At 41.9% G+C, this 18,535-nt stretch overlaps 1 protein-coding gene across 3 annotated transcripts in view; it reads left to right on the plus strand.

Moving 5' to 3' along the window:
- Window positions 1-1,458: 1,458 nt before the first annotated feature.
- The window catches only part of DHTKD1 (dehydrogenase E1 and transketolase domain containing 1), a 45,510-nt gene continuing 28,433 nt past the window's right edge, over window positions 1,459-18,535 (plus strand). For 2 of the 3 annotated variants that reach the window (XM_063100661.1, XM_063100664.1), the window contains exons 1-5: window positions 1,459-1,745; window positions 12,681-12,836; window positions 13,572-13,783; window positions 14,539-14,733; window positions 16,767-17,036. In XM_063100661.1, coding sequence (XP_062956731.1) covers window positions 1,589-1,745; window positions 12,681-12,836; window positions 13,572-13,783; window positions 14,539-14,733; window positions 16,767-17,036 — 990 coding nt within the window. In that variant the 5' untranslated portion in view covers window positions 1,459-1,588. The remainder of the gene's footprint in view (window positions 1,746-12,680; window positions 12,837-13,571; window positions 13,784-14,538; window positions 14,734-16,766; window positions 17,037-18,535) is intronic. The other variant, XM_063100662.1, reaches the window with a different exon arrangement.

Here is an 18,535-nt window from a genome sequence, read left to right on the forward strand (position 1 = left end):
TGCTTAATATTTCACCAAAAAGTAGAAGTAGAAAAGAACTTCTTCATCCTCCCATGATCAAATCTATCAACCGACCTGAGTATGTACCTGACTCTCTGCCTCTCCTTCTTTTACACTGTATCAAATGTCTCTGCTCCTGCCTAAGGCCAACCTTTTCACTTGTGGATCACATCTTCTTTGGGATTTAAAGGGACACTGATCCTGCAATTACCCCCGTGCTTTCTACTCAAAGCTCTTTTAACCATCCAGTTATCCCATATCTACCCTTTACTCCCATGTCTTAATAGGCACCCAATTTTCCCATCGTTTGGAATCACTTGCCATGCCTTGAAGCCTGTCTCCAGCTTCTGTGCTCATGCTCTTCCCTCTTCTTGGTATGCCCTTCTCTTTGTGCATTTGCCTAACTCTTTATTCCTCAAGATTTTATTCTAGTGTACCTTCCAGGTGGAGGTTCCCCTGACACACTCATCTGTGGCAGATGCTACTCTTCTGTGCTTGCAGGCCACCTGCACGTCTGCATTGTAGCATCTGACCTACTGTGTGTTGAATTCAGTCTGCAACTAGACTAGGAACAGGGCATACACTGTATCTTATTAATGTTGGTAACCCAGAAGAGTGCTTTGTGGGAATATTGATTGAATGAGTGAGGAAGCAAGATATCTTGGGCTCCTACATATAATGTTCTTACGAGTATGGGGTGTAGTCGCACAGCTGACTGGAAAGATGGATGACTGACAGGGGAAGGATGCAGTCTCCCCATCTCCTACCATACTGGCAAAGTTAAAGGTGAGTCGTGGAATAAAAGTTAGAGATAGAGCAACCGAGAATCTCGAATATCTCAACACTGCTGTCATCGTCCATGTCCAATTTCTTTTGACTCCTATTCTATCCCTTACAGAATCACTCTTTTTTTCCTCCCCGTCCCCCTTTCCCTGTTCTTTATTTGGCGGCTGACCAGTACAGGATTTGAACCCTGGACCTTGGTGTTATCAGCACCACGCTCTGACCAACTGAGCTATATCTTCTTATTTCCCTCAATGTTTCTAAAGAAAAAAACGGGAATATTGGTTTCCTAGCTCCCCCAAATGACCTTTCCTTTTTGCGGCCCTTTGTCTCAGCCCCCGCCACTTTCTGTCCACCCTGTGGCTAATTTGTCCTTTCTGCATGAGAACCTACATTGGGCCTGTGCGGTTGTGTTCCGGGGCTTCCAGTAGAGGGATGATGGGTGAATGCACAAGGCGGGAGACTGCAGGCTGTACAGACGTACCCACTTTTGTGCCAGCTAGCCGGTGACGGTGACGGTGACGCTCCGCTGAGCGCGTGCCCCTTTGCCCCAATCCAGGGCTGCCTGAGCCCTGGAACCGCCCCGATCCGGGGCGTGGCTTCGCCGCGTGAGCCGCTGCCCGGATTAGCTCCGAGGGACCGATCCCTCGGCCAATCAGGGGCGGGGGAGTCGTCCCGGGGCGGGGCCCCGGCCTCCCAGGTGGCGCGTTCCAGGGACCTCTGCCCTGGCGACCCTCTCTCTTCCGGGCGGCTGCTGCCCCTTGTCCTCCCGCTGTTTTCTCCGCACCTGAGGGCCAGGCTGGGCATGGCCTCGGCCACTGTGGCAGCAGCAAGACGGGGCCTCGGACGGGTCCCCCCGCTCCTCCTCCGGCGCTACTACCAGACCGAGCGGGGCGTTTACGGCTACCGGCCGAGGAAGCCCGAGAGCCCGGAGCCTCGGGGCTGCCTGGCGCGCCCCCCAGGTCGAGGACGGGGCCCGGGCGGTGGGGGTGGGGCCTGGGGACGCACGGGCCCCCAGCCTGTCTTGTGCTGTGGTGGGGGTGTCGGGCGTCAGGCGCTCGGCCCCGGCCGGTTGGGAGAAAGGGGAGGTGAGGGGGCAGAGGGAGGGGGGCGTGGGTGTTGTCAGTGTCGGAGTCACTCCCCGTACGGCCTCTGAAGTTGGGGATCCTTGAGGTCCGGGTGTCAGCATGGGTTGCACGCTCGGGTGATCTCCCCGTCTTCCTAGTTGGGACCTGGCTCGGGAGGCCTTGTTTTTCCCTGGTTGTAAACGTGTGGGAACTTGGCTCTTTGGGGAGGCGGGGCTATGAGCAAAGCTCTCCCGGCTCCTGGAGTTCACCCAGGGATCCATTTCCAGGGCCGACCCCGAGGCCCTCGAGCGAGCAGGTGTGGGATCCAAGACTGCGCTGCTTGGGAGAAGAGGGCGGTCAGTTCGAGGTCTTGGACGACAGTGTGGTATTTATCTATTTGACTCCTCGACCTAGCTAACCTCTTGCTCTAATCTGAGTTTGAAAGTCTTTGCTGAGCCATGTTGCTGGTTAGCAGACATAAATATCAGTTTTTGGACTCCGTTGCGCGCTCATGTGCGAGAGACTAATTCTGAGTACTTGGTTTATGCTCTAGAGTTAGTGTCTCTTTATTCATCCTCAGAGTAGAAGACGAATACAGATTGATTATTAGAGGAAAATCATTTGACGCTTTTGATCCAATTATTTTTAATGATAAAACCCCCTTCATCATCTAGGCACCTGACCTTTGAATCTTACATCACACACTGGAACCTCAATATTTTGCTCTTCACCTCAGGGGATATTTAGAATAAACCTTATTTCTCTCTCTTGAAATCAGTGGGTTTCTTTAGGGAAGGTATACCGGCCATCTAGATTGTTAATCACTAGAAAGTGAGACTATAGGTATTTTACTTCACTTTGAAAACTGAGTGTCTAGAATTTTGTGTGTCAGTTGTTCTGATACTTAGATGTGCATTCAAAGTGGTTTAAATGTTTAAAATGGCAGTTCCCACACCTCACCCCTTTCGTCTCCACTCAGATTCCAATGGGGGATCTGAGATGAGGTTCAGGAATATGTATTTTTATCAGTCACCTTAGGTGATTCTCTAGCAGAAGGTCCATGGTCACCATTGGCCAAACACTGTTCTAGTGATAAGGGATGTGTGTGCAGGACAAGTTTGACAATCCCTTCTTCATTTATGATCATGTTTGTGTGTGCTCAGTGCACAACTATTGTGATCTCCTTTGAGATTTTTCCCTCAATGGGGGGTCTCTATTTGATTCCTTGTTAGTAGCCTGGCAGCTGAGAATGAAGCCTTGCCTTGGAACAACCTGGGCCAGTGGTTCTCAACTGGAAGACTGTATCAGAATTACCTTGGGAGCTTTGGGCTGGTGTGGTTTGAAAAATATCTCTGGAGTTACCCTCCCTCTTCCCTTATCACCAAATTGTGTCTTACCCTCTCGCTCGTAGTGAAGTCACTGCACTATGAGGTGCTTGGCGAAATATGAAAGTTCACTACTGAGTTAGAAATGCAAGCCAGGGGTATGATCTTGTATGGAAAAGGGAGGGAAGAGTAAGATCAATATGGGAAACAAATATTTAATTATTTGTGACAAAGTTATAGGATCTGGCTTAAGGAATGTTGTTGCTAAGGGTAATAACTTTATTTTCATTTTCCCTATTTTTTAAAAACACTTTAAGTAAAATTTAAAAGGAAGTGGGCCATTTTGTAACTTTCTTCAAAATTACCATTGCATGTGGATCTGTTTCTGTTTTTTATTCTTTCTGTTTCAGAAAATTATTGTGTAATAAGTCCTTGTAGGTTGTTATTTCTTACTAGGCTGTGTGGGAGAATGGAAAGGAGAGTTGCATATGAAGGGCTTCAGAAGTTCATGGAAAGATTTGTTTTTTTTTTGTTTTTTTGTTTTTGCTAACCAGTACAAGGATCGAACCCTGGACCTTGGCATTATCGGCATCTTATTATCTTTTAATTCTGTTTTTTCATGAACTTTTTGAAGTACCCTTGTCTGTCACTTCTAATAGCATCCTATTGTCCAGAACTTGGTCACATGTCTACACATATCTGCAAGAAAACTGGAAAGCGTAGTCTTTACTCAGGGTGGCCATGTATCAGCTAATAATTATTTCGTGAGAGAAGAGAAAATAGGTGTTGGAAAACAACTACTAATGTCTACCACACTCCACCCCTTCAGCCACTTAAATATCCTAAGCTTTTTTTCCCATACGTAGAATGTATTCACCTCCTCTCTCTTCCATTCAATTCTTGAATCCAGCTCAAAGTCAATCATCTCTGAAGAACATGCGGTCTTCTCCATCAGGTCTGGCTGTGGCTCCTCATGGTCTGGAATTTTACGAACTACCATCCAGCCCACATATCCACATTCAGCATATGAGGGCTGGCTGGTTTGCTCACTTGGTTAGAGCATGGTGTTGATAACACCAAAGTCAAGGGTTCGGATCCCATACTGGCCATCAACCAAAATATATATATATGTATATATACAAGCCTCATTTGGAAAGAAACTGCAGTCACTGATTCAAACCAGTTCTCAAATCCTGTTGGGGAGGAATGATAAAATCTCTTTGATGTTGCTGTGTAGTAAGTGCACTGGTTTATTCGGCTCACCATCTCTACCCTCTGCTCATTCCCCTGGCTTTGCCTTATGGGTTCTTCCTAATCTGTTATCTTCTGTAGCTGTACCTGAAGTGGGCACAGGAAAGTATACCCTGCTTTGGGGCTGCACACCTTCCACAGCCCACTTCATTTTTTCTTTTCTCCCTTTGGGGGATGGCTGGCAAGTGTGGGGATCCGAACCCTTGACCTTGGTGTTATCAGCACCATGCTCTTATCAACTGAGCTATCCGACCAGCTCTCCCTGCTTCATTTTGATAGGGTTAAGAGCTTGAAGTTACAGGGTTTTTTTTCCTGGACAGAGATGGATTTCTTTGGCAGTACAGTTTTCTTATAAAATTCATAGGTCTACAGTCTTCTTGTTTCTGGTCATTTCATGAGCAGATTGCTGCAGGCAAAGGTCTCATTTAGACAGAGTTTTTAAGCCTCTGGTCTTTTATTTTCTGCTTCTGTGTCCTACCCATTTGGCTCTCTCAATTTAATGGAGTTTACCTTGAGACTATATGTCACGTGTGAGTGGGAAGGTAACACCCATTATCTGATCGTGAAAGCTAAGCTGGCTCCCATCGTCTAACAGAATGCTACTAGATGGTACTTAAAAAAAGGTTGAGTCGACATAGCCTCTTCAGAACCACCCCTTCTAACTGCTTCTACTTTTTCAACCTTGCCAGCTCTCCACAGACAGAGAGGATCTCCTGCTAGCAGAGCTGAATTTCCCTCCAGCTCTGCTTGCTTATTAGATAAGGTCCAACTAGACCTCATCTTTCTCCTAGGGCTTTTCAGCAAGTGACAAGAAACAGTGAACACACAGTACTGTGGTACAGGCTCCAGGGCGAGTAGTCTGCCTTTTGGGATATAGCAAGTGACAGTTTTACCAAATGTTTTGTCCTGTAGCATAACACTGCCCATCAGCTTTCTAGTCTGTAGTATCTGTGTCCTTGGCACCCCCTGCCTGATTGCTAAGCCAGCATTCTGTATATTTTAGGTTCTGTTATGACAGCAAGCCACCTCTAGTACCAAATTCTGTATTAGATGGGATGAGTTCAGGTGCTGTGACAGAGACCTGGAATAACAATGGCTCAAATAAGATAAGTAAAAGTCTGAGCTGGTATGACTGCTTTGCTCTGCAAGGTCACAGGGTTCAAGCTCCTTCTGTATTGTTCCTTCACCATCCTGTGGGTGTTGCACTCAACGATGGTCCAGGATGGCTCACTACTATACCCACATACTGGCCAGCAGGAAGGAGGGAATGGGGAAGGGAAGAGCACATTCCTTCCCTTTAAGGGTATGAGCCAGAAGTTGCATACATCACTCTGCTACCTTTTCCTTGGCCAGCACTTAGTCGCCTGGCCACACTGGCTGCATGGAAGCCTGGAAAATCTTTATTCTGGGTGGCCATATACTCAACTATCTATTCCTATGGGGAGAAGGGAGGGTGGACATTGGGAGTGATAGCAGTCTGTGCTCCAGATGTATTGAAGAAATTGGGAAAAAATAATCCACCTTCAACTTTTTCACCTTATACTTCTTATCAAATCTCAAACAATTATATTTCTCAAAGCCTTGCTTTCTTTATATTTTCAGTATCTAGGATACTAATCTAGGCTTTTAATTCTGGTCTGCTACTAAAAAAGTTTAAGCGTTCTTAACTTGGGTTCATTGATTCCTTTGAAAGGATTTCAAAGAGTCTCTGTACTTGGCACAATTTTGTATATATGTGTTTCTAGACAGAGGGCCCATAGCTTTCATTACATCCTCAAAGATATCCGTGACTTCAGAAAGGTAAAACTGCTAGCCTTATTGTTGTTATAATTTATAGCACAGTTCCCTTCTATCTTAGTCCAATCTTTCTAAAATATTGGTTTTATTAAGTTATCTTTTCACTCAGGTCTCCAAAGGCAAAGTAGCCGCTCAGCATAAAATTCAAATTCTTTAACTTGATATTCAATGCCCTTCATATTTCTTGCCCATTCAGCCATCTTTCTTTCCTCTCTCCAACGTGTGTGTGTGTGTGTGTGTGTGTGTGTTTTGGGGTTTTTTTGGGTTTTTTTTGGTGGCTAGCCTGTATGGGGAATCGGACCCTTGACCTTGGTGTTACAAGGCCACATTCTAACCACCTGAGCTAAGCGGCCAGCCCCGTCTCTCTAACATAAATTCCCCCACTTCTCCAGCCTTTATCCAAAGCTCTTCTTTCTCTTTCTGGGCCTTTCTACTTCTTACCCATTCTGCATGGCCTGGTTCTATTCCCTTCTCCTCCATAATATCTTTTCAGACAACTCCATGTTATTCCAATCTGAATTCCCTTACCTCTTAGCATGAGTAGCCTTTGGACTCTAATTGTGTACAGTTTTGTGTAGGGATCATCTTCTCACTTAGGTTGTAATATCCTGCTCAGTTAAATTCTACACTTAATTGAGTATTTATTAAATGATTTATTCCTACTAAGAAATGGAAATAAGGTTTTGTATCTGCAATTTATTTGTGACATTTAGTGCATTGGAATTTTGCATTACAAACATAACATCATGTATCAAGAAAGGAAGCCCTTTATGTATTGATCAATACACTATTCTATGTTTTAAAAAAAGTAATAACTTCTTTTTTGCTGATGATGACAATTAAAACCCTCTGGTTTTTCCTTAAATTATATGTAAGTGCATGCTTATGGTCAGTTCCTTTAATCAGAACAGGAGGTTTATGAGGTCAAGGACATGGTTTGAATGATTTTAGTCTTTTTCATGATGTCTGCCAGTTGTCCTGAAAGGCACCATCTTGGTTGAGAGGAATGATTGAGTTAGTGTGGTGGATCATGTACATAACTTTTTGGTATTGGTAAAGTAAATCAAACGATAAACCCTAGTGGAATAGGACACATGGCATCCTCCCACATCAGAGCTGACACAGTGAAATGGAGGAGGTACAGTCAAGATTATGGAGCCTCCCAACTCTTTACCCTTCACTGGCCTTCTCTCTTCATATGTTTATTGTGGCTAAAATCAATGCCTGCATAGGATGACCACATCATTCACTAAGACATCTCTCATATTGGGCTGGCCGGTTAGCTCACTTGTGTAGAGCGTGCTGCACCAAGGTCAAGGATTTGGATCCTCGTACTGGCCAGCCAAAAAGACCAATGACAAAAAAAAGACTGCCAGCCTTTTTTGTGTGTGTGTGGCTGGCCAGTACAGGGATCCAAACCCTTGACCTTGGTGAGTTTCTAGTAACATTTTGGATGGCAGTGGTTTTGCTAGTTAAAATTTGACCTGTGATGAGTGTTCTTTGTACCTAGCTATTAGTAACAACTTGTGCTTTATCTTCTGTAAAACTCAATTTCCAAGGAAACTTGAATTTGTTTATCAACAATCCTAATTTAAAATGGATGTGGGTTTAAGAGTGGTAATTCATGGGTATAAATTTCACCATAGAGGATCTGGGACCTCTGATACAAAAAAATGGCAGAATTTAGAGACCATCAGGAAATGGGAGCCCTAGGACTACAAGCAGCATGAAGGGGTTACTAGCTTTGTCCCTGAGCTTTGGTAGTTGAAGTGAGGTTGTAGGGATATTGCATATTGGAAATAACAGGAGTGTTTACTGGTGTCATAGGAAAAAAGTTTGAGGAAAATCTGAATGCATTATTGTTTTTGAAAATCTAGATAATTCTGGAGGACAAATTGCTGACCAAAGAAGGCTAAAGACATTAGCTCTTGCATTTTTTTTTCTTTGGCAGCTAGCCGGTGTAGCGATCTGAACCCCTGACCTTGGTCCTGTACACTGCGTTCTAACCAACTGAGCTAACTGGCCAGCCCCATTTTTTTTTTTTTTTAATGTCTAAATGACTTCTAGTCCTCTCATCCCTTTTGCTATAGGCTCAGAACTTCCCTTTTCAACTTTTGCTGTAGTGGATTAAACACTGGATTGAAGTCAAACACACTTGAGTTCAAATCCCACCTTCTTCATTACCTAATTGTGTTACCTTTCGCAAGTTGCTTAACCTCTTTGGGCCTCAGTTTACTCTTCTGCAGATAAGGACACCTATTTCAGAGTTATTGCAAGGATTAAGTAGGATGATGCATGTGAAAAAATCCAGCACAGTGAATAGCAAAGTTAGTACTCACTAACTGGTCAAGAGCATGTATTATCAATCTGTGACCCTTACTTATCTGTGTTGGCAATGATAATAAAGGATTAGGAAAAAAACAAAAGAACTAGAACAAACTTTTTGGACCTTTGTACAGGCTTCCTATGCCCTCTGTCCCCCATGAGGGGTGACACAGAATGCACTGTCCTTCAGTCAATTAAAATATAGCAACACATTTGCAATGCTTCTGCCCAGGGAAGCCCATTAGAGGTACCCAAGGTTTCATTGGGAGCTACTCATGTAAGGATTGTCTGCATGTACCTAATTCCAGACTCCCAGAATTAAAGCAGGAGTTCTGCATAAACCACATTGTTTGCATAGTCTAGGCACAGTGGACCATCATTTATCAGTTAGAGAAAGGTGGGAACAATCCTGAAATTCATGCTTCCAGACACCAGTTTTTCTGAGCATGTCAGTCTCTGACTGAGTCTTTTTTCATAATCTTTGAATTTCAAGTCTCTAAATCCAGAAAGATTGAATCTGGCCCACCTTTGCTCAGCCGTCTTTGGAATTTGAACTGGAAGAGAGGCAGATGGAGTAATACATACCTACATGGCCACTGGAACCCACCCCTTGGTATGGGAGGTTGCAATTCTCAGAAAAGAGGGACTCAAAGTGAGCAACAAGAATCTTCTTCAGCTCTTGAGCTCTAAGTTGGAGGGCTCTGGAAAGCTCTTATAAGGAGAGTCATGTGCTCTTGGAATGTGTGGAATCTTAAGAGTTCATTCATTTACATAGTGGTAGCAAATATTTCTTGAGCATCTACTATTTGCCAGTCTCCTGAGCTAGAAGCAGGCCTGCAGTATTCTCCTTTATTTGAAGAGGAATGTGCAGGTATATATGTGCTGCTTGTGTTTTCCCTGTTCTATCTGGTTTCATTAGAGACTTAAAAATCAAATTAAATTCCTGTGACCTTTTGAACATATCACAAGCACTAAGTTGTTTGGGCAGTGTTATGCCTAACATAAAGATATTTATTTTCCTTTTACAGTAATCCTTTGATTTATACAGTAGTAAGAATTTTTTAATGAAGCATGTATGCATTCTATTTCTGTGCTCTTATCCTTTTAAATCTTTTAATTTCATTCTTTTGCTATGAAAGTAATACAGCAGAAGCACTTTTATCCAGTGCATTTGAAACTGGAATTGGTCAGTTCATTAAAAAAAAAAGTGAGTAAATCAAGGAATATCATAAAGAAATAAGAGATGCTTTAATTATTTTAATTAATTTATTTTTGTTTTTGTATATGCAAGTCATTAAAATGAAGAGAGTTTATGAAAGCAACATGAGTGCAAAATCTTTCTAGATTTTTCTGATTTCTCCCCCAATATTTTACTTTTCCCCACGGTAACAGGCTTAAGAACAAATATAACTGATTCTTACAGGCATGTAGGCAACTGGTGAGGGCAGACATGCCAGGTGTACTGGAGAGAACCCACTAACCAAAAGCTTTCAGAGCATGATAGGCAGCAGGTCAGCTAGATGGCCGCAATTGGAAGAGCTGTACTGTACATGTCACTGTGAAAAACCTGAAAAATACAATAAGCAAAAAGATACAAATCAGGACTTTATATGTAGGATTATCACTATTAAGTTTTTGATCTATCTCCTTTCTATATATAAAATATATATATAATATATACACATGAAGTGTATAAATACTAATATTATGCCATATGTACTATATGATGAAATATATATTATATCTCACACATTTGTACACAACTTTTAACCAAAAGTAGGCTTGTGCAATGTCTACTGTCTTATAGTCTTTTTCATTAAGTCTTGACACTTTTTCATTAAGCATTCTTCTACGACATTATTTTGTAACGACTATTGGCAAATGGAGATTAGTTAACAACACTGTAGCATAACCCTTAGAGACCTAGGGTGTTTTTTTTTTTTGTTTGTTTGTCTGTTTTTAAAGAACATGACCAGTAAGGGGCTCTTAACCCTTGACTTGGTGTTGTCAGCACCACACTCTCCCAAGTGAGCCACGGGCCAGCCCTGAGACCTAGTGTTTACAAGGAGTTAGGGAAATGTCACTGAAGAATGAGGAGGGGTGTGGGTGTGGGCGACTGAGTAGCCTTACCTTCCACTCATGTCCTTTGGGGAAAGCTGGGTTCCAGTTAAGGCCAGGAGTGTAAGGAACGTTCAGGGAAGAGAAGGAAGAAGGTATGAATGTAGGGAGGAGCTGGCTGGTTAGTTCAGTTGGCCAGAGCTGCGGTGTTATAACACCAAGATCACGAGTGCAGATCCTCAAATCAAGCAGCCACCCCAAAATAAATAAATAAATAAAAGAATGTAGGAAGTTTTCTTAATCATGCAACAGAGTTCCAGAGGTTGCAATGGAGGGAGCTGGGAGGCAGAGAGGGAGGGGATCTGTATGAGACTGGGTCTGGTAGAAGAAACCCAAGCACTGAAATGAGGGTCTGAGGCACATGAACCGCCGGGATGGATGTCGGAGGTGCCCAGCGGTGGGAGTGGGAGATGCCACATGTTCTTTGGGGTGAGCAGCATCCTTTTGTGCCAACTCTCATGTCGACATTCTAGCATGTCGTTAAAAGCCTTGCTATTGAATGGTCAGAAACAGAAGGAGTGATCTCTAGGAGGTGATGTGGTTCACCAGGAGAACATTTTCAACAGGGCTACCTGCTTGCTATGGGAATGGTGATAAACCCGTAGATTTGCAATTGTTCTCCATTGCCCCCTTCTTTTTTCTTTTTGCTATTGTTCTTATGCCACTAAATATGTAGTTTAGTAGATGATGACGGAAACCGTGGAAAGTGGAGATCTCTGAGAGAAAATGGATCAAGAAGGCCCTAGACAGAGCCGAGGAGCGCCAGTATTCTAGAGATGGGCCAAAAGGAGGAGCCCCCCAAAAGTGATGGAGGTTGAGGAGCCAGTGAGTTAGGAAGGAAACCAGGATCTTGCAATGCTGTAGCGCCCAGGGAAGAAGGTGTTCTTAAAAGGAGTGGCCACAGCCTTATAACCTCAAGGTCACTGAATGAGATCCCCATACCAGCCAGCCGCAAATAAAATAAAATAAAAGGAGTGTCCAACAGGGATTTACACAGTCCACCTGGATTTCAGCCATAAATATGAAGGTTTTCTACTTCATATTATAGCCACTGAGAACTTACATAAAGTTCAGAATAGAACCCTTAGTAATTTATATGACTAATGTGTGCCCTCAATAATAGATCTGCTGATTTTTAGGGGCTTGTGGTCAGTTTGTGTAAGAATACCTTCATGGACTGAAGATTGAGTGTGGGCATGAAGAATTTTTACAAATTTTAGGACTTCCATGTGGGAAAGGGAAGAAAAGTAGATTTATAAAATAGTCTAAGATACTGGCTGCACGGATAGCTCACTTGGTTAGAGCATGGTGCCGATAACACCAAGGTCAAGGGTGTAGATCTCCATACTGACCAGCTGTCCAAATTAAAAAAAAAAGTCTAAGATAGAATTAAGTTCATCGAAAGATAATGGCTTCCCTTTAAGTAGAGGCCAAGCAATCACTTATCTAGGGCTTTATAATGGGATTTTTTTTTCCTTTTAATTATGTGAGTGACAAGATAATTTCTAAGGTCTTTTCCTAGTCTAAGATTTTATGAAATAACTAGGTACAACAGGGTCTTGAAGAAATAAGGAGGGATTGTAACATTGATTTTGTAGTTTTACCTATCTCTATTTTTTATGTAAGATATAAGATCTAAAAATATAGCAAATAACTAGGAGAAAAAGAGGATTCCAGTTTTCTATAATCTCAGCATGGTAACAGTTATTTTCAATTTGGGGTGTTTCCATCTAATATTTATCTATGTGCATAATTATTTTTGTAAACATGCACTCATAGTTCTATACCCCTACCCCCCCACACTGACTTTAGCTATCATGGGATAAATTTAAGGAAATAAGTGTGTTTACCTGGATACGAGTAGTCTTTAATCCTGAAAATTGCTGGGCAGATGTGTATAGGAGCAGTTCATTTAAAATGTCTAAGACTGTGATAGCTTCTTTGAAAAGCTGATTTTTGCGGTTTGTGGGCATCTCCTAAACTGTTTATATGGTTTTCTTTCCCCCGGATTTAGTCGATCATGGCCTTGCCAGGTTGGTGACAGTCTATTGTGAGCATGGTCATAAAGCTGCCAACATCAACCCCCTCTTCACTGGACAAGCCCTGCCGGACAGTGTGCCTGAGATCCATGCCCTCGTGCAGACCCTGCAGGGACCCTTCAACACCACAGGTACAGATTGAGAACAGTCAAGCCCCTCCTTTACTGATTAAAAAGGCAGAGAGAAGTTAACAACATACAAAGCAATTGTATAAGTTGAATTGTCAGTTAATGGTAAAGATATAAAGTTTATTGTAAGCAACCATAAGCAATATGAAGTAAATGTTGGTTTGTTAAACCCGTGTTATAGGAATAAGCAAGTGACTGATGACTGATTTGGTGCTGAGCTCATGACATATATACAAACCTTCCCTTTCTCTAACTGAGGTTCAGTGAGATTTTCTTTTGTCTTAAAATGTTGTTATTAATATTAATTCATGTTTAAATTCACATTAAGACCAACTGTTGAATAATAGACATTGCTTTATAGACATTAATAAAACCTGAATATTTTGGAAGAAGATATTTCAGGTAAAGATAGGACATGTGATTTATAGCTATAAAGTAGATGAATGTTAGGTTTCAAACTTTAGTTTGAAATTACTGTAGAATCAAAACTTGGCATAAAGCAGCAGGACTCTGTCCTTTGTGAAGAAAGATTTTTTTTTCCTCTCCTAGTTTTACTACTTAATGGCCTTTGACCATATTTTTAATTTTGCCTTTAGAAAAATCTAGGCAAATATTGATGATGACCCAAGTTATTAGCAATGAAATGCTCTGAATTGAAGTAATTATTTTGGTATGTTCCATAATTAGCTACAAGGTTGATTGCTCTTTAAAAAATATTCCTTTGATTCCATTTCATAGGATTGTTGAACATGGGAAAGACAGAGGCCTCACTTGAGGAAGTGTTAGCCTATCTCAACCAAATCTACTGTGGGCAGATTTCCATTGAGACCTCCCAACTGCAGACCCAGGAGGAGAAAGACTGGTTTGTCAAACGGTTTGAGGAACTGAAAAAGGAGACATTTACCACAGAGGAGCGAAAACATCTGTCAAAACTGATGCTAGAATCTCAGGTATAAGATTATAATAGCAGCTAATATCAATGGAACAGTCAGCCCATTTCCTACAAAGATACATAGTTGCTGAGGAGAGGGAACAAAGGCGTTAACTCTCTGAACTTACCCCACTTACCCCCCATTGCTTCAGTACAATGGACGATAGAACACACACCGCTTTATTCTTGTAAAAAAGTGTATCGCCAAACAGTCGAACTATTGGTTCTCCTCAGAGTCAAAATACTTTTTATGTGTTTGTCTACTCACTCTACCAAAGACTGCAAAATCCTTAAGAACTTACTTCTTTTTTTCGTTACCTGAAGTGATCTAAAGACTATGCATGAAAGAGTCTCTTGATACAGAATAATGGAACCGAATCCCTGTCAGGGCTGTGATCAGTGGACAGTGGGATAGTTCACATCTTAGTTAAATAGTACCTCTACTAAAACCAAGGTACTGGGTGAGGCAGCAGAAATGTCAGGCCTGGCCCCTAGTCTAGAACAACGCACACCATAAGGGCTGCTCTTGGGACAAGCCATGCTACCACTCAGGCCCTTCTCGTCGCAGTTCCTACTGATGTCTGGGGTCCTTGGTGGAGTGTTCCTGCCACGTCCTGTATTACTTATGTCTCTCTTGGGGTATGTCGTGAAGGCACACTGCTGTGGCCACTTGCCTATCGTGGGGTCTTCTTACCACACACATGAACTTGTCTGCCTTTCCCCTGAGTGGTGGCTGTCTTTAGCAGCTGATATGTCTGACGCGATGTTCCACAGGAGTTTGACCACTTTTTGGCCACCAAGTTTGCCACAGTGAAGCGCTATGGAGGCGAAGGGGCTGAAAGCATGATGGGCTTTTTCCACGAGTTGCTGAAAATGTCTGCCTACAGCGGGATAACCGATGTCATCATCGGGATGCCCCATAGAGGCAGGCTTAATTTATTGACAGGCCTTCTGCAGTTCCCCCCAGAGGTAAGGTCATGTCCTATGTATCTCACCAGTACTGTACAATTGACTGTGACAGAATAAAACTGATGATGATAATTCCTTTCAGAAAGCCAACCAAGCATATGAGTAGGTGGTCCAGGAGATAATTTAGTTAATTGATAAAATGTAGTGCTGACAGAACTGGTATTTAGGCTGATTTTTCTGTATATTCTTATATGAATTCTTTCATCTCTCAGGGAAGTTAAAGTTTAGTTTTTTCCCTCAAGGATGATGTGAATAGATAAATTCTGTTCTTTGAAGCATGCTTTTTCTTTTTTCATTTTTCTTTTTTTTTTTTTGGCAGCTGGCCAGTACAGGGATCTGAACCTTTGACCTTGGTGTTATAACATCATTCTCTAACCAACTGATGAAGCATGCTTTTCTTATTTAATACAAATTTGCCAAATAAACACAATGATCTATGCAATTTTATACTATTTTACCTTCCAAAAAGTCATGGATTCATTTTTTTGCAGAGTTGATAGTTAATAGATTGTATTAAAACTAATAATACATTGTTACCTCAAGAGACCATCCAAATGAGTGCTTTTATAAGTAATTGGATCTTGGTATTCCTGTTCAGTCCAACTCTGCTGCTTGCTAAGTCTGTCCTTTGAGGGTCGGGAATGAAGATTTTTATGTTAGGGAACATCAGAGAGACGTATAATGAGATTGTGACCATTCAGCATGGATAAACCTCACTACTGTTCTAGGCCAGGAAATGAAAAATAATTATAAATGTTAGAAGGCCCGTCAAAATTAGGCAGAGTGAACATATCTCATGGAAGGATGCATTAGTCTTAAGACCGCTAGAAAATACACGTGATGTCAAGTCTTGGGGCCAAGTTTTAGCACTGATACTCATACCTCAGGTTTTCTGATGTTAAAAGATTGATAATCAGCTTTTAAAAGACAGGTACCTTAGAAAAGGTAGACTGTGACAGAATGAAAGGAGCGACAGATAGAGGCATGTGCTTAAATACATGCAGAAATGCTTTGACCAAAATTGCATTCCTAAAATCTCTCACATGAAAAATTACTCCAGGGTGCAGAAATGATCAGAAATTACCATGCGTGTGAGAAACACATATGTAACTGCACGTGTCAAAATGAGGGTTTGTTTGCAGATAGGTCAATAAGGAGCCGTTGCAAGCTAGAGAAACATTTGTGTTATTCAAGCAATTTGGATAATTTAGAACATCACAGTGCTTTAGGTAGAAATCTTGGTTTCAGACCCAATTTTGTTATTTAGTAGCTGAGGACCTTTAATAATTTACTTAACTTCTCTTGTTGGTTCATTTTTTTTTTTTTTTTTTTTTTTTTTTTTAAAGATGACCGGCAAGGGGATCTTAACCCTTGGCTTGGTGTTGTCAGCACCACGCTCAACCATTGAGCAAACCAGCCATCCCTATATAGGATCCGAACCCGTGGCCTTGGTGTTATCCGCACCGCACTCTCCCGAGTGAGCCACAGGCCAGCCCTATTGTTGGTTCATTTTTAAAATGGGTAATAACACTTCTCTCCTAGAAGACTGCAAGAATGAGGTGGGAGATTGTATGAGAGCAATCTTTTGAGAAGCGGACAGCGTAGTACTTTAGGTCTGTCTTGAGCTAAGCAGAGTGTCTACTTTTTATCTCCTGTCTAAATGGGATTACACTATTCTATTAGTTTCCTCCCTACCTTTAATGAAATTAATACAAAGTTCTTTTTGGGAAATATATCCCACCAACTGTATTTAATAAAAGTCCCTTTGCTTATCATAAGACAGAGGTAACTTACTACGTAGGGCCCTCTTAGACTGTTAGCACTTCATTTGTTTCTGAAGTTCTCCAAGTCATTCTAAGCAATCCGGCTGTTAGAAGTTTGTGTCTATCTTTAAATAATGCATGGTTATAATAGTTATAAAAGCATTTGCATACAGTTTTTTTATTGTATGATTGAAACTAATCCCCTCTTCTTCCCTAGTCTCCATTGTGATAAAGGACATTTTTTTTTTCTCATGTGTTTATTCATCATAGCTGATGTTCCGTAAAATGCGAGGCTTAAGTGAATTTCCGGAAAATTCCTCAGCCATCGGCGATGTCCTGTCACACCTGACCTCGTCTGTGGACCTGGACTTTGGTGCACACCATCCCCTCCATGTGACAATGCTGCCTAATCCCTCACACCTCGAAGCCATCAACCCTGTAGCTGTTGGGAAAACTCGGGGCAGGCAGCAGTTGCGACAAGATGGGGACTATTCCCCAGACAGTTTGGCCCAGCCTGGGGACAAAGTCATTTGCTTACAGGTATTTGTAGCTTCAGAAAGTGAGGTCAGAGTCTGGGACAAGCAGGGAGAAAGAATGTCTGGATTGGCAGGTCTGAAAGGAGATTGTAGACATTTGATATTAAACTGAGATGAACATTTGGGAAAAGAAGAGTCTGGGGTCATTTTAAAAATTAACAACAATAATAAAAAGTAAATAAATAAAAATTAACAACAGCTATGAGGTCTGGTCTCAAGGCAAATGACTTTAGGCTCGGATTTCCACTGCATTTTTTTTTCTCATGGCTGGCTGGTTAAAGGGATTTGAACCCTTGACCTTGGTGTTATTAGCACCGTGCTGTAACCGAGTAAGCTCACCACCCTCCACTGCATTTTAGCTTTCTTGAGTTATGAATTGATTGAGGGTGAACCCACCACTTCTGAGAGGACAGATGTCATTACTCCTCTGGAAGCATGGCCCTCTAGGAAATCCCATGGTGCCCATGTATCCAACAAGGCTGCAAGAGTGTGGATTTACTTTGTTTGCTTGTCTGTTTTTAAATGAGGGCCTTTGGAGTTAAGGAAAATAATACAAATTATCAATGTGGCTTTTTCTTAACCTATATCTTCCCCAGCCCCCATCGATATTTTAAAGATTTGGGCTATGAGTCATGTCTTCTTCTACAAGTGTTCATTTAAATATGAACCTTTAACTACTGGGGGATAATTAACCCTGGATGTCAGTCCCTGAATCTTCAAACCCTACAGAAATAGATAAATATGTCAGGCAATAGAATATTCTACTATGTGTACAAATAGCCACATTAACCTATTCGTGTTAATTTTTCATGGTCCAGAAACTCATAGCAAATAAATTGGGGCTATGCAGAATTGGACTTGATTATGATGCAGTGTTTCTAAATAAAAATCCTCAAATCATTAGTCAGACATTCTCTTTACCTTTCACTTAATACATGAGACTCTAAACTTTTTTTTGTTTTGCTTTTTGGCTGCTGGCTGGTATGGGGATCAGAACCCTTGACCTTGGTGTTATCAACACCACGCTCTCCGAAGTGAGCTACTGGCCAGCCCTTTAAACATTCACATTTATGTAGTACATTAAGCAGATGTTAAGACTGACGTCTGAAGTAAGAAGTAAAAGTGACACTTTCTTTAAAATGATGAGAAATGGATTGTCCTCCTTTGTCTGCTTTGTGTTCCAAAAATATTTTGCCCTGCTACGTCTATACACATCGTGCTTTGCTCAAGTACATCATTCTGATTTTTTGTGGGCACTCTAACTTTGGAGCCTATAAAATCACGGTGGATGAGATTTCCAGTGCTACTTTTTCTGTCTGTCTCCGTCTTGGTCCTGGACCTGGCAAAAGTGAATTCTCAACCATGATCTTCTGTGTGTGATAAACCTCCCCTGCTGCATTTGGCTGACGAGCTCCCACCTCACCCAGCCTTTGTGTTCAGGGACACTCCTCTCACTCTTGGGATGCAAGTTGTAAATGGATGGTACATTCTTGTCAGATGATG

Source organism: Cynocephalus volans, chromosome 6 (genome assembly GCF_027409185.1).
Source record: "Cynocephalus volans isolate mCynVol1 chromosome 6, mCynVol1.pri, whole genome shotgun sequence".
Classification (NCBI taxonomy): domain Eukaryota; kingdom Metazoa; phylum Chordata; class Mammalia; order Dermoptera; family Cynocephalidae; genus Cynocephalus; species Cynocephalus volans.